Source organism: Diadema setosum, chromosome 13, assembly GCF_964275005.1.
Source record: "Diadema setosum chromosome 13, eeDiaSeto1, whole genome shotgun sequence".
Lineage (NCBI taxonomy): Eukaryota > Metazoa > Echinodermata > Echinoidea > Diadematoida > Diadematidae > Diadema > Diadema setosum.
Window position 1 is genome coordinate 10,478,022 of NC_092697.1, and position 24,937 is coordinate 10,502,958.

The following is a 24,937-nucleotide window of genomic DNA, read 5'->3' on the forward strand; positions in this document are numbered from 1 at the left end:
TGGTACGTCTGTGTGGTCCACTATCATACGACAGAATATTGGCAACAAATGACTGTACCTATACATTCAGTATTCATTTCTTATTTCAATAAATTACAATAATAAAATGATAATCATTTCAATAGAAAGGATACAAATTTTGGAAGTATGTATCCAGCAAACTGTTCAAATGAAAAAAATCAAAAAATTTGATATAAACCTACAAAATGTTTAGCTAAAGTTTGTCATGGCTACGCCTTTTTTTTCTGCATATAGGCCTAAATATATACAAGCTGATATCTCAATAATCTACAGCTTAACTTTTGCTCCTTCGTGCACAGGGCATGGAACAAAAATAAGCCAATGCATTAACGGCCCCATTTACCTCTTCAGGGTACAGATAGAGATATTCATAGCTAAAATTAAAAAATTTCGAACCATGTGAAAAATAAGGGGTGATTTATAAGTACATACATGCCTATGTGCGTAGAAGGGTGAACATGAGCTATTGAAATGGGATGACTTCCTTCTCTCAAACTTTTGAAAAGAGAAGCGAATTGTTAGAAGCTTTAAGTAATGTCTAAAAATTCTCAGCTCCTCTCCGCGTTCACAATTCACTGAGTTTCATTAAAGTAAGAGTCAATTTGACGCTTAAATAAGTGAATATATTTGAACGTCAGCATCACTGCATTGGGAAAACAACGTGAAGTCATATAATGCAAGCACTCGTTGGGTATAAGATACACTTTTGTAGTCGATTAACATACTACACTGTATATGATATTGGCAACATTTATAATTTTAATTCCTGTACATTCAGTATTCTTTTTCGTACTTCAATCAATTGGTGTTATGAAACGATATTGCAACATATCATAGTATACATATAATAAACTATAATGAATTCATATACAAATTATTGTTCAAATGAACAAATAATCCAAACATGTGAACCTACCAAATGTTTACCTTAAGCTTGACATGGCTAGGCTTTTTCCAACATAAGCATATTAGTCTTTTCAGTGGGTCACTCCATTTTTCTTTCATTGCATATTGTTTTCTTCTCTTTGATCATATCAGCATTCATTAAAATGTATCATTACTAAAAGGTTTCACTATTTTTTCTTAGTCTGTCGATTTCACATTTTCTTGTTTACCTTATTCTCTGTTACAAAAGAAAGTGATATGTATGTTTTGGTCGCAAAATGAAAACAGATTTAACCTGAATTGAATATCAACAAGTTATCATCTCATCAGTTTACACTTTTTCATTTCAGCTCTCATAATCTGCTGCGTACACAGGGCATGGCAGAAAGAAAATAAGTCAGTGCAAGAATGGCCAGATTTACCTCTTCGGGGTTCATATCGGGGTATTCATAACTAAAATAAATCAAGTTCAAAGCATGTGAAAAAGGTGATTTCATATACATACATATCAATGTCCATAGAAGGGTGAACATCAGCTATAATTGACACGGGATGACTTGCTCTTTTTAAACTTTTGTAAAGAGAAGGAAATTGTTACAAGCCTTCAGTGTTGTCTGGAAATTTTCAGCTCCTCTCTGTGTTCACAATGAGTTCATCGAGTTTCAGGAACATAAGATAATACATCGTTTTAATTTTTACGGAACACACAGAATCTATTTACTTGCTAAATATTATTATTTTTTTGTCTATACTTTGCTGACTTTCTTAAATCACAAACATTCGTTCAATTTAAAGTTTTTATAACTCATTATCGCCTACTAATATTGTCAAACATCATTTTGTAGCCTTCACAATCCTACATGTATTTTGAACCAAAATCTAAATTACAACTACAATACAATACCATTATACTCATTTCTTAGATATTCTGCAAGTTACAAAACGACTAGACTATGTTCAAACAACTTTTGCTTTTCACACTCGCCACAATGTTGTTGTTCTTTTTCCACTTCAAGATTTATAATGGAGATTCCTTCAAAACTTGTGACGTCATTCATTCTTGAAGGACACATTTTCACTGGATTCAGGAACTCAAGAAATTCAGATCATTTCATTGTTCTGTTGGTTGAGATCCTTGCATCCATTCAGAGGTCCAGACTGAAATATTTCTCAAACTTCTTCATGTGTTCAGCCAAGGCGTCATAGCACAGCATATATTGCTCCTGTTAATAGCAAGGTTTTAATTCATTCTGTCATATTGAACACTTATGAAATTATATCACCTACAGCTGCAATAACATTTCGTAGCCTACTTTGATGAGGAATGATGGCATGTATCATGTTCACACATTTTTCTTTTCAGTCAGAGCATAATTTAAACTATAATACATCTACATCTTAATTTTCATTTTGACACAGTTTTAAAGCCTATACTCGTGAAAAGAATCTCCAATACTTTCTTGATGAATAGTATTGTCAAAACAAATGTTGCAATGTTCATACATTTTGAATTCCTTATTGTTCATCTCGCATGACGTCAAACATTTTTGCGATTGAGAGTTAGTTAATACCTGATAAAAAACAAGAATTTGTGGGTCTATACATGAACAGAAAATAAACGCACACACGTATATATGATATATATATATATATATATACATATATATATATATATATATAAAACACGTATGAAAATAAAGATATATATACATTTGAATATATATACATATATATATATATATATATATATATATATATATATATATATATGTTAAGTAATATACACACATATTGACAACATAGATTTATTTTCAATGCGTACAAAGTCACCTTTCACCATCCCGCCATGTTTAGGAGTTTAAGCCTATTGCTGCTTATATCATGGAATGACACGATAGAGAAATGCATTATTGCCAATCTGTATTTATTAAAATTCCAAATTTTAGGTTGATTCCCCCTTCGTCAGGGAGGAAAATACTAATTTATCTTTACTGTAAAGATAACTTAGCAATAACTGAGACAAGTATAACCGAACTTAACGTTATGCGAACAAGATAAGTGTATTTGAGAGTATGAGTGAACATTAACAAGAAAATGATTTTGTCCTGATAATCACATCTATGAATTCAGTACAAAATTAAAGATCTGTGTGTAAGATGATACAATAGTATGTGGGAATCAACCATGTGGTCAGAGGAAAACGGTTGATCAGATGATCAACAGGATTGCACACCAGGTGGTCAAAGTTGACCAACCAGGTGCTCAACACAGATTGACCACATAATTAGGGGAGTTTAAGTATGGGATTACGAGGGGGCAGAGGAGACTGACTGGGCATCATATGGAGATTGACTAAGTGACCAATGGAAATCAACTAGATATTCGAGTTTGACCAAGGAGGTACTACACTTCCTCCTTGGTTTGACTAGTCAGTCACTTATCATTGACCAATGTAGTGTAAGTGAGGCTGCTGATCATACAATACTGTCTGGAAGATGGTGTGATAATATAGCACGATTTCAACTGACATCAAGTACTTACAAGGCTTTCAACCATGTTGGCTCTGTTTTCACCCAGCATCATAACTGCCTGGAAGACGTCAATCGTACCATCAGAAATCATTTTCTCTGCTGCGGAGTAGACAGTTGCAAACACACCACAACGTCCGATGCCATTCCTGATAGTGATAGCCCATGGGAGAAGATAGAGTGCTTGATTAATCTCAGACGCTCTCAAAACCATCATCTTAAAATGTCATTAACAAAGTATTATACTGGCAGACTTGATATAGTCCTTTTTCCTAAAAACTTGAGACTTACAGACACCATCATCGTGATCATGTCATTTACAGAATCGGTACTTTTATTGTAGAAGGATTGAACTTAGTTGACTTGTCATTCAAATACTATTTTGCATGCATAAAACTTTGCAACACTGTTTTTTTTTTGTATGAATTTCACACACATCTGATACTACTGGTAAGCTCAAACTGCATTGCAAGATTTGTATGTGAACAGGACTGTCAAGTGTCATGTGTCATGGGAGGAGAACCATCTGTAGGCAAAGTATAACATCACAAACTTGGCAAATTACTAAGTCTGTATTAATGAGAATGGTCTGGCATTTTATGAATATAAAACTAGTCCTTATTATTGATTCATAAAAGAAAGTGCAGTTCTTGAAGAGAAAACCATTCAAGTGAGAAACATTCGAACTATCAGAAGTAATGTGTACTCAGTGGAAGGAAGTTGAATGTTTGATATAATAGGAAGAAACGAATACAAATGAAATAGCTTTTTAACTTATAACGGACGAGACTTTTATTTAAATGAAACCAGATTGTTGACTGAAGTGGTGAGGGACAATGATATTGATCACTTAAAGACAGATCCGGGTCATTCAGCTTCATGTCAGTTATGCAGAGGACATTACATTACATGTTCCTTTAGAATTGGTTTACTCAATCATTTTACTCTTGAGTCTTTATAAGACGTGTTCATAACATGAAATGAAAGAGGTTCACTTAACTTTGTCACATAAACCTTGTCTGCAAACTGCGATGATAAAAGAGTCCTGTCTGAAAACAGCTTACATTATATATATATATATATATATATATATATATATATATATATATATATACATAGTGGTATAATTGTCATTGCATATAATGTGTTGACTTACATGCAGTGCAGAAGAATTGGTCCAGAGGAATGTGATTTCTCCATTGATTCTTTTGCAGCATCCATCACAGCTAGAAGTGGTTTGATGAAGAAAGGTCTTGCCTGCCTTGCCAACCATCCTAAGACCTGGTATTGCTGCACTACCAACACCTGTTGTTGAGGGAAACAAAAATTATATTTCACTCACCAGCTGTGATCCATAGCCTCCATTATACAACACCTAAAGATGATATCAAATTGTCATTGGCCAAGAACATGTCACATGACATTTTATAGAAAATCTCTATCAAATTCTTTGACAGAGACAGCCGTGCATTAAGCCCCTTCATGGGCCTAAAGGACGTGTCACACCATTCCGGGCAAGCTACGCGGGCTTGTGGCGAGGAGGTAGTTTCCAGCACGTAGAAGATTTTCAGCGGGCGAACAAGAATGTTTGCAATTTTCATTCATGCCTTGTCATACCGTGCGGGCCATAGGGGGGGGGGGGAACTTCTGCGGCTTGACTTGCGGGGAAACAAATTTACTCCCCGGAGCTCTCCGCAGTTGGTCCGCACCTGACAGTATCTAGCGCGTAGTTGCCCGGAGGAGCTCACGCAAGTCCGATTTAACCGCAGCCAAGTTTTGAGCATGACCAAAACTTTTTCCGGGTGAGTCGCGGGAATGCCCGTAGAGGTCCACGCAGAACGCCAGTAGGAGACCCTTAGCGGCAGTACTTCCCAGGCAATTCCCACGCAGGTACTTCGCAGTCCCGTATGCAGCCAAGATAATGAAATTCTGTGAGATTTCAGCCATTCCATTAGAGGAATTCCTTCACTGAGTTGTCAGCCCCCACGCGACTGGTACAAAGGTCACACAGTATACTCGCAAGTATAACGCGTCCAGCAAGTAAGACACATACGCTGACTCGCACAAATCCTTTTCCGCCCTCAGGAATGTCCGGTATGCTAGAAAATCCCTACTCGTAACAAGCCCGAGTAGCTTGCCCGGAATGGTGTGACAGGGCCTAAACACGGTTGCGGGTAAAAAGATATGCGTGTGCACCTCCGGGCGACTACTTTTGAGATACATGCTAGGTACTGTCATGTGCGGATCATCTACGGGGACCTCCGGGTAGTCAAAATTGTTCTTTGCAAGTCGCACGCAAAGCTGGTGGGACACGGCCTTTATGGACAACTCCCGCATGACGCACGTACGGCCGCTCTTAACGTGCAAAGCGCCAGCAAGTTCTGGTTTACAGGCGCTGCGCGATACCGGTCCCTAACATTACAGTGTGCTCACAGCTGCCCCACATTTCCAGTGCGTTACCTGAGCCAGCATGCATTGCATTGTATCAAAGATTGTATACACTCCATGGTAGGATCTTTTATTGTATTACAGCTGTGCTTTTTCTTTTGACCAAAGAGTATAGAAGCTAACTAGCGCTAGCTTCTATACTCTTTGCTTTTGACTTTGATCTGCTACGTGGACTCCTGTGATCTCAAATCAAGCCGTCAACTTGAAGATTTGTAATTTGTTTTGTTTTCTGTGCTTTTACACAAAATCATAGTCGGAAATAGGCATAGTCTAGTCCTCTATAGTCTCTAACGTGAGAGATCTGATTGGTAATTATAGATCTAGTCTAGATCTACAGACATTTCAGATCGATCTATCGCCTAGAACGTTCTAGATCTAACTTTAAGTGCATACTGGGTATAGACCCTGCAGAGTTTCATACAAAAGCAATTGATTCCTGTGTGGTCGATTCATGGCGAGCGTTTGATTACACTGCATGGGTGGAATTCAGAAGCTAATAATTGTTAACATTCATTTTTTTGGCCTTCCCGTGTTGCCGATCATTTGGAAACAAGTGATTTGATAAGGACGTGAAGGTGTCGCATAAAACGAAAAATTTATGATTTTGTTCATGCATTGGGCACATAATACCCCACGCAGCGCGAGATTGCCCCCTACAGTGGCTTATTTCACGCCTCGTGCAATATTCGAGCCCAATGCATTCACGACTCATATTGCAGGGCGATCGATGCGCCTCATGAAAATTGAGTAAATATATTTCAAAATTTCCATCTGTAATGCATAATGTGATCATACAAGGGAAACACCAAGCACTGCATCGCTTTCATATTGCAGTTTCTGAGTATTTTTTTTTTTTGATTAGGCCTAACTTGGCGACCTTGTAACATTTTAACGTTTTAGATTTTCCCAGTACTCAAAACTTGACCAGCATTATTAGGTGATGTATTATTATGCGGTGTGAATTGGTGGCCACAGGCCAAATCTGTGGAAAGATATTGAATAAACCACAATAGGTCCTACCCTGAGCACAATGCATAGGTACCTATCGGAAGCAAGTCCATTGACCTTTTAACCTTTGACCTTATTGGATCGACTTCACCCATATTTGAACCTCACTGCAATTTAGAAGGTCATATACCTGTTGTGTGAGTTTGGTGGTCATAGCTCAATGCTGTGGAAAGTTAAAGAGAGTAGAAGTCTACCGGTACATGAAATCGTTTACACCGACAACGATTTGTTGTAATTTCTTCTTTTTTGTTTCGCCCACTTCTTAGGCGAGACAAAAACTTCAAATAAAGGCCCAATATTGAAAGTACAAACCTACAATATTTACATTGCTGTTAAAAATACCACGTCGACACTACTTATGAGACACCAGTAAATCAAATGATACAGTTTTCATGAGATGAATCATGGCAATCATGCAATAATGATCCCTGAAGAATAAATAGCTAATGCAAATAACATGCATCTCGTGAGAGTACAGGGAAGCCTACTAGTGCCTATCATATACGAAGGTTAATGTTTATAGTTGTTGTTTTCATTTTTATTCGGACAAAATTACAAGATAGTCCAGATTTGAATTGATTGGCATGTCAGAGTCGAGCTAATGAGTTATGTTCCACATTATGACATTACCTGATGTACTAAACCCCAACTCACCTCCTCCTCATCTCCTTTCACATGAAACTCTCTGACCACGTAGTCTTGTCGGCTGACCTCGGCTGAGGTAACGGTGACACAGAGGGGGCCAAAGTTTGCAGAATCCTGATCGGGCCAGTACTGGACACAAGACTGGTTGACTGAAAGGAAACCACAAAGTCTGTGTGGTGATATTACCAAGTTCACCATTACAGCTACTTCGTTTTGTTCTCAAAGTATATACTGTTTTTGCTTTACAAACAACTATAGAGCATAATGAAGTGGGTTTTTCGAATTGTAAAGGGAGCCATTTTAGAATTGAAAATACACGCATCAGTGAATCCCGCTTTCTCCCTCCCCTCCCCCTTCCTCTCCATTTCTCCTCCTCTCTGTTCAATTATCGTATGGATACATTTCTGTACAGGTTTGCGTTTTTCCCCCATTTTTCATTTTTTCCCCAATTATATGTCACTCGCATTTCTTGTATTACTATTAATTTGTAAGTACTTTTAAACCACTTTTGTGCGTCCTCCTGATTATTCACTCTTCTCCTCCATATATCAGCTGGTCTAATCTTCTATCCGTTCTCCGTTTCTTTTTCACAAACACTGATTACTCGGAACCTATACAGCCAAACAAGCTTGCTTTCATGTAGGTCCCGTCAAACTTCTCTTTGTTCAACCCCATTTCCATTTCGACCAGTTATCATTACAATTGCTTTGTTATTACCATGTATATTGTTTGTTTTTGCACATTGTTATAAACAAGGTTAAAGAACTTGTACTATTATTTCTGAAGAAATATTTATAAATTAGACGTTTGAAAATAAATTAATTGAATTGAATTGTTCAGATTATCTCCCCTGTCTCTCTCTTTCGCATTATTTCCCCCATTTTTCGGTTTCCTTCATTTTTCTTTTCTTTTCGTGCTACATTCTTGTTTACTTTATTATGGTTATTCCGTATATTTTGTGAAGCAATTCGTAACTCTGTTTGTATAACTGAACTAATAATGTGAAATATTTTTTACTTTGGAGTCTGCTACCCAGAATGGGTTGTAGAGTATGACAAACTTACAACATTCAAACTTTCAAACGTTCTTCTCTTGCATACCTAACTCTGTATAATAGTGCTTTAAAATTGGTTATCTTTTTTATCTTGTATTAAATTTGAACTACAAATAGTTTTAAGTGTGTCAATTCAGTCTTGTCACATTCTTTTCATCATTCTATCAATGGATTTCATTTTATTTGGGACAAAATAACATACCTCGTCATTCTCATCCATCTGATTGAGCATGATAATGACGGGACACTTCCTTTCGTAGACGAACCTCCAGAATTCTCCTCTCGCGTGCGGGAGAGGCATCTGTGTTGCCACGAAGACATATTTCCTCATGAATGTCTGATGGAGAGGGTGACAGATGAGATGTTGCAAACTTGCTTCAATCTTATTGTTTCTCTATGTATAGGGTTAGGGTCGTGTATGGTTATTGGCTTACTTTGAAGTGAGGATGAAGATTAGGGTTAAGTTTATGTTTGTGGGTAGAATTTGTGTTGAGATGAGCGCGCAGATATTTCATGGGAACAATTGTCGCAGGAGCAAAAATCATGTCAAGAAAGAATCGAAGAACCATTGCATAACAAACTTTTTTTTTTAAAAAAAAGACGTAACATTACAAAATGAAGAGTATATTGCTAAGACAGACAAAAAGACAGATAGAGAAAGAATAAACTTAACAAAAAAAGACAGAGAGAGATGAATTTACGAGCTTTACAGACAACAAATACATGACATTACTAGTAGTTAACTATGAATAGCTAAGGAAGAGGATACAACTTCAGGCAAGAAGGTGATATGTCACTACCAACTACAGATATGAAAGAGACAGGACATTGCAAACTACAGACAAAAAGATGAGAAAATATTACAAATAATATCCTTCATTAATGAAGTCCTACTCAATAATTGGTTTACACAGCATCATGTGACTAGACATAATGTTGCTATGATGTCAATGTTAAAGACAAACTGCTGATTTTAGTATTGATTCAAATATGTAATTAACACTCGCGAATTTCCTGATATTACTCTTTCTGCATATTTCTCACCATTGATTTTAAAAACGGATTCGTGTTACACAACGCTCTGCCCCTTAAATGACCGTGATATTGTAATTAAGGATATACCTTATTCAATAACATATACCATAATCATTCAATAATTTGTGTTCTTTTTTTCCAAAAAAGAAAAATCAAATTATGAAGGAAAGCGTAAGTTCACACCCCCAAACAAGGTCCGGTTTTTAGAGTTCGTGATGAGAATTGTTGGGTCTCAAGCATATACTGATATTCGTCACAATAAAATTGTAAATTTGTCAGATATTTATGTTTCATTAGGCAGAGTAAACCCGCATAACTGCAAGCGAAATTCAAATCTCCCGTGGGTTTCGAAGTCGTTATTGCGTTCAGTTAATCGCAAAAACAATAACTATATTTTATTGTTATGTTTTTAAGGCTAAACAGACAGAACAACCACACAAAAAGTATACAGCCTATGAAATACCTACCATAGCTTAGATACTGCGTTCAGAGATAAAAAAATTATGATAGTTTAAAAAACTTGACTTTACTTAAAATGATACGCGCCATACTTGAACATTGATTAACGATTCTATAGATAAACATAGGAAAAGAATCTTAATCAAAACTCAAGTATACGTAATGGATTTGAAATAAAAGATTTTCATAGAATGGAAACACTTAACTGTTTAATCTACGAAATTCTACTATTACAATCTTTCTAAAGTCAATCCGGTGTCTCATCACAAATTCTATGATTGTTTTTATTTTTTGTATTTCTATTTTGTTCTCTGCATTATCACAAATTCTCATTTCTACGCAGCTCCTGCATTTTTTATTTACCAGCCTTTAATAAAACAAAATGTGTTTCTATGTGATACTAAACACACTAATATTTTAACATTTGAAATATTCATATAATAATCGTATTATGTTTGGAAATGAAAAATAAAGATAAGAACGGAGTGATTGTAAGAATGTACTATACTGTGACGTATATTGAAGGTATAATGAATCATGCCATGATAAATATGCATTTTTACCTCAATTTTTTGTTTACCCTTGACATTATTACCGCTGATGTTTTCACCTCTGATATTCATACCTCTGCCGTTTACCTCTGATATTTTTACGACTGACATTTTCACATCAAACCACAAGGATTATCAACAATTATTGTATCGTATCATCACGAAGGAACCTAACTGGAAATTCCAAACACAAAAACAATGGAAAAAATGATATATCTTTTGTTACAAATTAAAAGAAATAGTTCTCACTGTATGAAGAAATCATAGTACAAAAATTAAGCATTACAATGTAATCTACAGCAGGAAGAGAGAAGGGTAACAACTGCATACCAGGACATGAAACATGGAAATAAACTACATACAAGAGAAACACAATCTATTACAGATGCCAAACTGCAAACTCCTCACAAAGAGTAAAGCACACACAATTATATCTGCTACATCATAGGAAAAGTATAACAACAATATGATTTGTATACCTTGATTGATTCACTTCATATTTGGCCTTCTCATAGATCGTTAAGTAATTACAATTCATTTGAATATCTAACAGGCTGCCATATGTATCTTTGGAATATAAACATTATCAATCTGAACCCTGATGCTGTCCTAGCAATTCAATGTTAACTGAAAATAAAATATGAATATGAATTTAGTAAATGAGGCAATATCCCTGAAAAATATTTTTTTAGTGCCGCCATCTTAGGTTGAATAGTCTACAATAATAACTGAAGTGACGCATGGAAACAATGAAAAGAAAAAGAATACAGAAAAAAAAAATCCACAAAATTTCACCGTGTATGAAAGGTACCAGTGTTGGTACGCATTTCTTCCTCTTGATACTGACATAATGTTAAGGGTAAGGTATTTCTAATTCTTACTTACGAAAAAGGCAAGTCGAGTACTTTTTTTTTCATTATGCTAGAATAAAATATGTTGGCGTGAACTGGTAATCAAATATTTTCTGAGTCATCCTTATAGGTATGCTCCCTTTCAAATAATTCATGGAACAAAAAAACAAAAAAAAAATCAGATATCGCAGTTAATATATGGCGTATTAAAAGCGTTTCAAGAAGACAGAGAGAAGATTTTTTTGTTTGTTTTATTGTTCCATATCCCACGTTTAAACAAATACACCACAAACATAATAAAAACAAAATGCGTGGGTGAATTATTAAATACAGTATTTAAGACAATTAAAAGGACATTCCAGACGATTTTCATGATTTAACATCACGTAGTAAATAAATCGACAACTCCATGTATAGATTTATGGAATTTATTGTGATTCTTGAGCAGAAAAACAATACTCTGAAAACCTTAAACAAATTACACTGAACAAGGATGATGACATAGGAGGTTCACATACTTCAGAAATGTGGCAGTGTAATTTCATTACAGTACCGCTTGATTGCAAGTTCACCTGTGTAAAATCTATGCATGCCTTCTTCTTTTGTTCTGCTTCCTTGAGCCCCAACTCATGCATTCTTATGGTGACTCTGCCATGTCATCTTCCTTGTTCATTGCAATTGGTTCTAAATTTTGAAAATATTCTTATTCTTCATCCCAATTATCACAAATTCAGAAACTCTGTCCTCAGTAGAACTAATTTATAGTTGTTCAAATGTATAAAAATCTGAAAATCATCCGGAGGTCTCCTTTAAATATGTGAAATATATGGGGAGTGTATATAAACACATTGCTTGTATGGTTATATTGCTTGTATAGATTCCCAGAGTGAGAAGCCCGTGAGTTTACATGAAACAGTTCACATGAAGAGGTTTTCTGTTCTAGAAATAACCATTTAACCTGATGACGTGAATACTTACATCAAGGAATGTTGCTTTGATGCAGTCTTCTATTTCAGCATACTCCATTGTCTCAAGACTGTTCCTCTCCACTGCGGATTTTAGATCAGATAAATTTTGTATGTCACTGGACATTATTAAAGATGGGTGAGAAGTCAAGCCGTGCTAGCTTGCAACTTTCCAGGACATGTGTATCTAATGAAGATGTTCACATTTTGTCTCATTTCATTTATTTCATTTATCAATTTTCCAAACAATGTACATTACTTGTAAAATACATACAGATCAATGAGCAATAACAAAAAAAAAAATTCTGTGTATACAAGGATGAACATGGATAATATTCTAAATTACTAATGCATTAAGATTAGACTAGAATATCATATTGGAAAATGTACCAAAAAAAAGTGATGTCATGGGGGAACCCACAGAGTGTAAATACGTGTGGGGGGAGATCCCTCAAAAGAAGTTTTTAGCACACATATTCCATGCACGCACGTATACAGAAACATGCGTGTGCACACGTCATATATGCAATGAAGAGAAGGGAAAGAGAGAGAGAGGTAGAGATGAAGAGGGAGAAAAGAAAATTGATATATGTCCTTTGTAAAAAGTTCACAATTTATGTCTTCAAGTTTTGTATCACCTACAATTTACTTCATGAAATATTTCCTGTATATATAAGCATTTTATTTCCTTGAACGGTTCATGAATTTGATTGACGCCTGGGAATAATGAACCTTCAGAATAACGAACCTTGGGAATAACGAACAGCTCCCGATAGCACATCGCTGTTGCAGTCTTCCATCGGAGACTTCAAATTCTTTTGATCGTGATTGATGGACTTTTGGATGATTTTGATCAGACTCTGGACATAAGGGATGGCAAAAGATCACAATTATGCAACATGATAACAGTGGCGTCCCCTTTTTTGCTAAACAAAAGAATTAAAAGACGTAAATGGAGGGGGCGCCTTTAATTTCGCAAAGGGGTTCCCCTGCCCCCTTCAAGGAATTCCAGGAAATGCCCCTGTGATAATGATTAGTTTTTTAGACAAGGCAGTAAAATAAAAATTGGGAAACATTAGAAAAGAAGAGAGAATGATAAAATGCTTCTCTATCTAAAATTCATACATTATACATGTATAGCAGCAGAGCATGGTAAAAGTTAAGTACATGAACATTCAGACTTTTTTTCAGTACATCAATTAATGACTTATCTGTTTATTAAAGACGTCAAGTTGCTTTCATTTTCCGTCTTACAAGATCGCTGGTTAACTTTTAGTCCGCTGCACTAGCTGATCTTCCATTGGGGTCTAGTTGCATGAACTTGGAGCGGACCACTTCACCGTGTTATACAACCTCCTCTTCGCAGTTAAATAATGGATTTTACTGCAACCTTTAATTCATGATATTTCCATCATGTTACTACGTTTACGTTATTTTATGAGAAATCAATTACATTCTATAAACACAGTGACGCATATGGTAGCATTATGAATGCTAACATTTTTAGCTTTTTGAAGAAAAAAAACATGCTCATAAAGTTTATTTGTTTTAAGAATATAGAATTGTGTCCCTCTGAGCAATAATAGCAACTACAGAAGAATAACTAGGATTCCTCCTCATCGTTCTTTTTTTATGATAATGGATGCAAATTGTAAGTGTAATACCTCATACTCCAGTTCAATGTTGAGTTTGTTTGTCTGTGCATCCCTTTGATGGAGCCACATCAAATGGTCACGATACTCTCTGACGGGGATCTCTGTGTTCCCACTCAGGTAGGCTTCGACAAGGGCGGTGTGGAGGAATACGTACTGGTCCTGAAGCAGGTGACATGAGATTAGAATAGAGTCAAAATGTTCACTCCTAACAATGTGCCTAGAAGAATTCCTGTACTTTTTTCCCTTTATTTATCTGTTTATCACTGATTTTACGCATCTTCAAAATAATAAAAAACAACAACAAAAGATAAACTGCACAGACATGCATACTGCACCTATAATAGGCACTTTATGTTTACTGTGTACACTCGTATTAAATCCTTATCATGCTTATTGTGCTCCGTTCTATTGTTGACCGACAGGATAACACACACCCTGGAGTACCTTTTCGCTGATTGGAACAGATGTCTACAAACTATCGCGATGTCAAGAAACAGATGACCTAACCCTTGTAGTTCCTTTTGTGTCACCACGGCTGTCTTCAGGACTGAAAGGCATTGCTTCAGCTGTGATGTGGGCTTGCTATTACAAATTTACAACTTTTACAGGTCAAGTTAGATGAAATACTGAATGCTAACGGGTAAGCTTAGCAAGTATAATAAGGTAACGTAAGTGCCTGGCAGATAAATGGTAATCAATGACTGCCATTCGCCATAATCACGTGATTTTTTAAACAATTTCCTTTGAACCCTGAAAGTTCATATACTCTGTAAAGGCAGTTATTTATGAAATTTCGGGAAATTGTGTGTTCAAGATATGTGGAGAGCGCCTAGAATACTCACAGCAGTTTGAACCATCTTTGGTCGATCCTTCCTCATCTGTTTGATGAAATCAGATATGTTGACTCTTCCTTCCTCTTGGAGCTGGTCCAGCATGCAGTAAAGGGTGATGAATGTCCCTGTCCTACCAACTCCAGCACTACACAATGGACATTGCAAGCAATTAAAAATATCAAATGTAATGGTTACAACACCATCTTCAAAGATAGGAAGCTTCCGTTTCACACGGATTTAATAAAGTGATTGAGCTCTCTTTGTTCACAAACTAACTGAGGATATGCAATGCGAAAGATGAATGGTCACAAGACTATCACACTTTTTTAAAGGTACCACAGGGATCGCAATTGTTTGGAATATTGCACGTCATGTAGCCAGAGCCAGTTACCAGTATTACGTGTCCATTTTCACTCATATCTGCAATGATTTTCATTCTTGGAAATTTCTTGGAAATGACTGGCTGCCCAGCAGATAAAAAACGTTGAACGTAAGCCTACACCAACTGTTACGCTAGTGGGTTTATCTATGTAGATCATTCATTCTTTAAACATTTTCTAGCATATGAACAGACATTTATTGCACACCAACACTGCTTTGTTTTAGCCGGGCCTGCTGATTGGTCACATTCAGACTTGCCCAAGTGCTGGAGCAAGGAGAATGTGTTGGAGCTGTATATGTGGCGCTTGATCATGGATGTTGGTTAGAAATTTACTTAAACATGCTAAAAAAATCATCATGTGCTTCAAGAGAAAGGGACTGGTTTTCCTCTCACCTTATCCGATATTGTTGACTCTGAAACCTTGATTCGTATATTTGAATTAGCTGAAATCTTGTGTACTTTGTGGGCTTGAATGAATTTGTACATGGGAGAAATTAACCTTTTTGGAATGTATTCTCTCATCTCATGTGACTCTAGCACTCTAGCTTATCATAATTCATTAGCTCTTTTCATAATGAACATCTACACCCTGTCTTTTTATTTCATACTATGGATCATTTAGATTTCATTTCAGTGAAATTGTACAATACGAGAAAGTGACACGGAATGGGCTGTTCAGGGCTTAATCCCGTTGGTGTGTAGGGACCGCTTGACATCTTTTAACATTCTTTGGGACTGACGTAAATAACCACCACGTCGTCTTACTATTTCGACTGAAATGTTTTATGATATTTCACCCTTGTAAGTATGCCTCACATTGCTGAATTTCGATTCTAAAAATGGATAAACCTCCCTCGTGTCCCTCTCCCACCGCCTTCCTCTCCGTGCTGTGTCGCTAAATGTAAGCAGGGGCGGATCCAGGAATTCTGTAAAGGGGGGGGGGCGTGACTAATATTTCTGGTGCCACTTCCGGATTTCATTTCATTTTTTTCTTTTTATTTCTTTTGTTTTTAAAGAAAAATAAAGGGGGGTCGTGCGCCGGTTGCGCCCCCTCTGGATCCGCCACTGGTAAGGTTTTAAAATGATATGATTAAAGGAAGAGAAATCAATCATGAAACATTAGAATCATGCTGGTTTATTTGTTTTTACAATTGAAATAGATCAGAAATGTACCGTCTAACTTTTGGGGCAAAAAAAAAGTTCAAACATTCCACCAAATGTGTTCACCAGATCATTGCATAAAAATTCTGAAAATGCATTATTAAAACTACCTGTGGGAGTGGAAGTGGGAATACATCCACTCTCCAAAACCCTCTCTTGCTCTGTGGGCTAAACACACTTCCTCGTACTCTTCTCCCATACATGCCACCCCTCCCCCCCCCCTCGAAAAATCTGGTCCTTATACCTGCAATACAAAGATATTTGCAAGATGCAATGCATGCATTTTTTTCTTGTTATCATCAGAAGTCGGCGCTTCATAAGGCTTTGGATGATTGTCTCACTAACCTGCAGTGCACAAGGATCGGTGCTGATCTCCCTTGGTCTCCCTCGTATTTCTGGTGAACTTTCTTGACAGCACGGGTGAAACTTAGGAGAGTGGTGGGGTGCTCGGGGGATTTCAGATTTTCCCAAGCCAGAAAGTGAAACTGGTGAACCTTAAAGGCTTCATTCTGGTCTACCTATGGGTGGCATGAACATCATGACAATCAAAAGTTTGGCTATTTCAAGAGAAGCAGATCACAGCTGGCACAAAATTTCAAGTAGCATGTGCCCAATTGAAATTCACGCTGTATTATAATAAAAATTGCCATAATTACGCGCATAATTCAAAGCATTTCCTACGCTTTCCTGTGTAAATATTACATTAATGTGTTTCTTGTCAATGCCTTGGTGAATATATAAAATAATCTTGAGCGTAATTTCAATCTTGTATTTCTTTTATTGCAAGAGACAGAATGAATGGTTTATACCAGCGTTGTCAGCTCCCAACAGAGCAAAATCACTAAAAGGCATGTGAAAAATCACCAAAAAACATTAAAAATCACCTGATTTGGAAAAGCGTAGTTATCGAAGGCTTCAATTTCAAGACAAAATTATGTCAATAAACTGATAAATCTTTATCAAACACTGCGCGAGTCTCGGTGCAATCTACGGCGCGCCGTAGTCACACACTTGCAATGCAAAATGTGTAAGATGCAATTATGCGTGTTTGTTTGTGTTGAGTGACAAAAACGGGGCACATGTAGTATTTCTACAGTACATAAGGTGAAAACTTTGGGTAAAAAATGCATTTTCGTTATCAGTTAGTGTGATTATTTTTCATTGGTCTCAAAATCACCCCCCAAAAAACGTTTGATTTGGTTACCAGGCTAAACTTCTGTCCCCAAACAAGTTCAAAAGTCACCAAATTTCACCCTTTTTGGTTACCGAAATCATCATCTGGCAACACTGGTTAGTACAACATACTAGTTGTGTTACTATCGCCAAATAAGGTTTCCTTGATTTTACGATGCCGATCATTCGAATGATCCTTAATACGTTTACGTCTGTAGCACCCTGCCCTTTCATGTGAAGTAACCTATTTCAGACATCAATACGCTGAGTCTTACAGAAGGAAATGCATGCTTTCAAACAATCATTGTTATCAGCATGCAGGTCTGTTTATTGACACATGTTAGCCAGGAAAGCAGTTACCCTCTTGCTTAATTATACATGTATCACAAGTTTCAAGATTCTCTTATAGGTAAAGTCTTTTTTTTTTTCTGGCATCATATTGTTCTACCTTTCAATTCTTTTTTTTTTTTTTTTTTTTGGGGGGGGGGGGGGATTAAATATGAAGCTATACAAGTACCACCGGATGAACGATGACAAAATCCAATGTCATCTTAAGTTTCAGCCACTTCATGTAAGGTGTCTAGGAGTACCAGCGCATGCTGGTATACGGCTTAGGAGTCTACAAGGCGAACTCATGACTATGGAACGCCATTAGGGAAACGATACAAAATTCATTTCACTCCAGCCAATATTCATTTCACTTTTAACAAATACATTTCACTCACCAACATTTATTTTACTTTTTATAAAAATACATTTCACTGTTGAATAAAAATTCATTTCACTTTTCACAAAAATACATTTCACTTTTAAATAAAAATTCATTTCACTTTTCACAAAAATACATTTCACTTTTAAATAAAAATTCATTTCACTTTTCACAAAAATACATTTCACTTTTACATAAAAATTCATTTCACTCTTCACAAAATGTTTTTCACTTTTTAACCAAAAACATTTGACTTTTCCCCAAAAGTCATTTCTCTTTTCAAGAAAAAACAAAATCATTTCATTTTTCCGTTAAAAAAATCATTTCACTTTGGCGAACCATATCAATCTGACGAAACCATTCACTGCGCTAAAACCATTTCACTCTGATAAAACCATTTCACTATGATAAAGAAAAAAGATACGTTCCTCTTTTTTCCTGGCCAAAAGGTGGCGCCAGTCTGAGAAGAGTCACAGTGCCATGGCACTTTTTAGCACTGAGCTGAGGTGAGTGGCCGGCCGGCCGGCTGGCTATGCAGTACCTAGATTTAGCGCGCTACGCCGGCGCGGCAGCGACGCGAGGCGAGCTATACTATAGCAGTCGACGGCCCTCGCCTCGGCCTCACTCACATGCACGCTCATGCCGTTACATGCATACTAAGTACTACATCGAGAATTGAATCTACGCCTGACTTGCTGAAGTAATGCATGCATCTTGGACTGGAATAGAGGGTTCGATTTATCGCATTACTCATTTTCAAAGGTGGGTACCGTACGGTATGGTTACGTTTCAGGCCCGTGGGGGTTCGAACGAACCCACCCCCCTTCTAGCGAGCAGGGTCCGCTTGAACAAAAAAAAAATGAAAACTTCTTCCCGGGCAAAGCTCCAAATACGACAGAAGAATGATTTTTAAAGATAAAACAACAACAACAACCAAAACAAAACAAAACAAAACAAACAAAAAGCCAGCATGACCCAAACTCAACTAACGTCTCTTGCGCTTCTCCATATTCACTACCACAAAGTGATCAACCTGGAAGAGGTGGTTGATATCTTCAGCAACACAAATCGAAGAAGGATGATGCTGAACTTGGTATAGATAATATAGGTATAAGAACAAGGGCGCCGGAAAATGGGGGAGGGGTTGCAGGGGTGGCACTTGACCCCCCCCCCCCCCCCCAAAAAAAAAAAAAAAAAAAAAGTGCTCCCTGTAACAAATAAAAGGCACTTTTCTTGTCTAAAAGATGTCAATTTCATAACTGAAAAGGCAAAATTTTCGCCCCTAACGGGGCGAAAATCATAATTCATTATCTATATACATTATACCTATACATATTTACTTATGCGTAAATATAGATGGTAGCCTCGCATCCTCGAGTGTGCCCCCTGAAACATACCTTTAGTAAACCTTACATTTTCCCTTTCTTCTATGCTTTTTAGCAATATAAGAATAATTTTTATTGCTCGAACAATGCGATCACGTTTAAGCTTTTAATGAATACATTTCAGACGAATGGCAAAGTGAAAGTGGCTCGCTTGCTCTGCCCGTTATGTAGTAAAATGAACAGTTTTCATAAAACAAACATCACTGCGAAGGACTATCATCATATAAGTTATGAAAACTGTTCATTTTACTATGTACGGGCAGAGCGAGCGATATTATTCTTATATTGCTAAAAAGCATAGAAGAAAGGGAATACTATTTGTTATAGATGACGTGTACATAATCATATCTGATGTAACCCGAATTAAGCAGAAATAAATCAAATCAAATCAAAGAAAGGGAAAATGTAAGGTTTACTAAAGGTATGTTTCCGGGGCACACCCGAGGATGCGAGGCTACCATCTATACACTAAATTTACTCATAAGTAAATGTTATAGTGTATAGGTATTATAATGTATATTGATAATGAATTATGATTTTCGCCCCGTTAGGGGTGAAAATTTTGCATTTTTAGTTTTCTACGAAATTGACACCTTTTAGACAAAAAAGTGCCTTTATTGTTCATATTGTTCTTTAAATAATTGATTAATTATTTGTTACAGGGAGCACTTGGGTGGAACCGTTTTGCCCCCTCCCCCCCCCCAAAAAAAAAAAAAAAATTATTACTATTATTTTTTTTTGGGGGGGCGGGCAAGCGCCACCCCTGCAACCCCTCCCCCTCCCCCGCTTCCGGCGCCCTTGTTCTTATACCTATATTATCTATACCAAGTTCAGCATCATCCTTCTTCGATTTGTGTTGCTGAAGATATCAACCACCTCTTCCAGGTTGATCACTTTGTGGTAGTGAATATGGAGAAGCGCAAGAGACGTTAGTTGAGATTGGGTCATGCTGGCTTTTTGTTTTTGTTTTTGTTTTATTTTGGTTGTTGTTGTTGTTGTTGTTGTTGTTGTTTTATCTTTAAAAATCATTCTTCTGTCGTATTTGGAGCTTTGCCCGAAAAGAAGTTTTCACTTTTTGTGTGTGTGTTCAAGCGGATCCTGCTCGCTAGCGGGGGGGGGGGGGGGGGGGTTCCCACCTTTGAAAATGAGTATTGCGATAAATCGAACCCTCTATTCCATTCCAAGATGCATGCATTATTCAGCAAGTCGGGCGTAGATTCAATTCTCGATGTAGTATGCATATAACGGCACGAGCGTGCATGTGACATGCCGAGGCGAGGGCCGTCGACTGCTAGCTCACCTCGCGTCGCTGCCGCGCCGGCGTAGCGCGCTAAATCTAGGTACTGCATAGCCAGCCAGCCGGCCGGCCACTCACCTCAGCTCAGTGCTAACAGAGTGCCATGGCACTGTGACTCTTCTCAGACTGGCGCCACCTTTTTGGCCGGGAAAAAAGAGGAACGTATCTTTTTTTTTATCAGAGTGAAATGGTTTTATCAGAGTGAAATGGTTTTAGCGCAGTGAAATGGTTTCGTCAGAGTGATATGGTTCGCCAAAGTGAAACGACTTTTTTTTAACGGAAAAATGAAAAGATTTTGTTTTTTCTTGAAAAGTGAAATGACTTTTGGGGAAAAGTCAAATGTTTTTGGTTAAAGAGTGAAATGCATTTTGTGAATAGTGAAATGAATTTTTATGTAAAAATGAAATGTATTTTTGTGAAAAGTGAAATGAATTTTTATTTAAAAGTGAAAAGTATTTTTGTGAAAAGTGAAATGAATTTTTATTTAAAAGTGAAATGTATTTTTGTGAAAAGTGAAATCAATTTCTATTAAAAGTGAAATGTATTTTTGTGAAAAGTGAAATGAATCTTTATTTAAAAGTGAAATGTATTTTTGTAAAAAGTGAAATAAATTTTGGTGAGTGAAATGTATTTGTTTAGAGTGAAATGAATATTGGCTGGAGTTAAATAAATTTTGTATTGTTTCCGTAATGGCATTCCATACATGACCGCAATCCACTACAACATGGAGGGAACAGTAAGCCTACTGGATGACGTCATAAATGGGAAGGACCAAGCGGAACACAAGTTCTGAATGAAGATCTGAGTTTTAATGTTTTTTCTTGCAACCTCATTTCTCAACGATCAGTCTTCCGATCACTGTAAAAGTGTCATGTTTCAAGCAGTTCACATGACTTACTTCTGGTGAAAAAAAAAAATAAGATGCCAACTTTTCTGTTTTTGGCACTACACTGTATTCTGTGTACACAACAGCTTCTTCAATTAATGGTAGTAATATCGTCAGTAAAGTCTCCAAATGTGTCGAATTTGCGTTTTTGTGGCTTCACGTTAAATTTGTAGATCCCCACAAAAATGTTTGCAATCACACTATTACCTGCCCTGGCAAGCCTACCGTTATGTTATAACGTACCTGCTGTACATCCATGACCCTGTGAACGGAATCAGATCTCTCCACAATCGTCCTGAGAGTCACAACCATCTGTCCAAACTGGACACTGCTACTCATCTCTTCTGGCCAGTACACTGTGCAGCGATCCTACAAGTGTGAATTCCCCGCAAAGCAATACGTTTAAACGAAGTTCAAAGTTCTCAAGTTCAGATGTATTTTCTTTTCCATCAAATAAACAGAGAAAATCATATACAGTGTCTATAAAGCAGAATATATTTGTAATAATTGCAAAAATGTTAATTAACAAAATACATGTGATAATGAGTAACAAAATGAAGAAAGCAAAACTGTATTTTTTAACTATGTACATATGCATGCGTAAGGATGGGAATGGAAATGGAGGCTCCTACTATAAAGCAAAGCTAGACCGATATGGGACCTTCGGAAAATGTAAGAAAACGAACTACAAACAGATGTAAAACAAAATCAAAAGGAACAAATGTCAACTGATATAAGATCAAATTAGGAAGGAAAAAAAGGGAAAAAGAAAAAAAAATGAAACTACAACACGTGTCTCCGTGGACACAAGCAAACTGGATTCCGTAATGTTGGAGCAAGGAGGTTCGAGAAATGGAGTTCCACCTGGCTGTAAACATTCAAACAGCTGTCAGTTTTCTTTTGACGTACAAAAGAATTCCACAGGTGCATTTGTGACTTTGATGATCGGGGTTTGATGCCGCCGTCTTTCCGAGCAAAGAGATGATTCATTTGGAACGCTAACGTAATGTCGGCTATAAATTGTTTGTTTGTTTGTTTTTGTGTTAAAGGAAATTGAATTTCAGCTAAAGATAAGGCATATGACAAAGAAAGTTACTGCTGTCCAGGATAATGTCAAAATGTGTAAATCTGAGTCATACCAGTGCATACGTTATGAAAATATTTGAATTGCACCCATACCGAAAAGTCGATTTTATCATCTTTCCGATCACTTCCGACAAATGAAACTGATATGGTTTAATCTTCAAGTGTAGTTTTTTTTATCAATTTATATACTAAATTAGTGTGAAAAAAAAAAAACCCATGTTAAGTCGGGTAATTTTAGTTCATCAATTAGTGTGGAATTATTTGCACATCCCTTTGCCTGTACCTTTACGTACCGCTCATGTTTCATAAGGACAGCGATTTTGATTTTGATTTCTATTTCATTAATTTTTGCGCAGTTTCTATTCGCACGTCCCCGTGTCTGTACCTATATGTACCGCTCATGTTTTATAAGAAGGTATGGCGAAAAGTAATTATCATCATAAAGACATATCTTCCATTGAGAGTAACGAGTCATGATGCAAGCACCTACTTAAATATATAATTTCTTAGTGGCGGCATCAAACATGGGATCAAAGGAAATAACACTGTTGTAACTCTTTCTCTTGAACCTCAAGGTTAGAATAATGATAAAATGCAACCTGGATTGACTATACTGCAAAGAATTGTATACACATACCAGAAATGATGCAGAAGAGCGGACATAAAAGAATTAGAGAATAGACACAATAATACGGTGCAATAACAGGAGCATCTGAGGAGGACTTGTGTTTGACAGACTATTTTTGTAAAAAAAAAAAAAAAAAAAAAAAAGAATGATCTATGTTTCTTTTTTTTTAAGTTTAAAGAAATGATGACCTGATTGAGAGGATGAAAGGAACTCAATTCAGTTGTATATTATAAGATTTCAACAGAAATAACTTTAATGTATTCTTAAAAGAATTCAAAGATGTAGCTGTTATTATATTATTATGAAGGGAGTTCCAATACCTTGGCCCTTCGTAAATGAAGGTGTTCTGAGCCAGTAAAATTCTCAAACAGGGCAAATGGAATTCATTCGACGCCTTGTTGGATAATTGTGAAGGAATTGATTTCTAATTCGAAACATTGTTACAAATAAAATGGACAGCAAAAAAAAAAAATACCCCCTTCTGTCAAAGCCTGCGCACAAAAATTCACCCCTAGCAATAATTTTTTTATTCAGTGACCAAGATGCTGTGCATGTCATTTTTTTTTCTTTGTAAACACTTGCTATTGGGTACTATAGTAGAGCAGATAAGCCGAAGAATTGTGCAAAATTTGACTAAAGCATGAAACTTTCACCATTGTTAGTACATGCTATAAGATTAATTTTAAGATCGGGAGGTAAGTCTGAATTGACCTCTGATGACCTCTAGAGGTCAATGACCTCAAAATCTAAGAAAATTGATATTTTGCGTCATTGGTTAATGATAAACACAGTAATGATGTACTAAAACTTAATATTTGTCACAGTGAAATTGTCTTTATGTTCCACAGAGCCCTGACAGGTTTCTACCTTTGACCTCTGATGAACTCCAGAGGTCAATGACCTCAAAATGTCAGAAAATTGATATTTTAATGCGTCACTCATAACTGAAACACGATAATTATGTACTAAAAACTAATTTTTGTAAGAGGAATTGCCTCAATGTTCCACTGAGCCTTTCGAGTCAGATTTCTACCTTTGACCTCTGATGACCTCAGATGACCTATGATGAGGCCAATGACCTCAAAATGTCAGAACATTGATATTTGGTGCAATTGGTTGATGCCAAACATGATTTAGATGTTATATTCATTTGTATTACAATTGAATTGTTTTCCTATTCCACAGAGCAAGAGAAATTACTCACGTGTCTCTACCTTTGACCTCTGAGGAAGGTGACAGGTCAATGACCTCAAAATATCAGAATATTGATATTCTATGTATAGTCAATGGTC

The 24,937-nt window shown here is 36.6% G+C and overlaps 1 protein-coding gene across 1 annotated transcript in view; it reads right to left on the reverse strand.

Moving 5' to 3' along the window:
- Positions 1-2,051: 2,051 nt before the first annotated feature.
- LOC140237171 (uncharacterized) overlaps positions 2,052-24,937 on the reverse strand; it is a 95,357-nt gene continuing 72,471 nt past the window's right edge. The window contains exons 18-28 of the mRNA XM_072317113.1: positions 22,175-22,300; positions 16,827-16,999; positions 14,948-15,083; positions 14,115-14,264; positions 13,199-13,310; positions 12,464-12,534; positions 8,792-8,926; positions 7,545-7,676; positions 4,591-4,739; positions 3,448-3,583; positions 2,052-2,129 (exon numbers count right to left, since the gene is read on the reverse strand). Of these exons, the coding sequence (XP_072173214.1) occupies positions 2,052-2,129; positions 3,448-3,583; positions 4,591-4,739; positions 7,545-7,676; positions 8,792-8,926; positions 12,464-12,534; positions 13,199-13,310; positions 14,115-14,264; positions 14,948-15,083; positions 16,827-16,999; positions 22,175-22,300 (1,398 nt within the window). The remainder of the gene's footprint in view (positions 2,130-3,447; positions 3,584-4,590; positions 4,740-7,544; positions 7,677-8,791; positions 8,927-12,463; positions 12,535-13,198; positions 13,311-14,114; positions 14,265-14,947; positions 15,084-16,826; positions 17,000-22,174; positions 22,301-24,937) is intronic.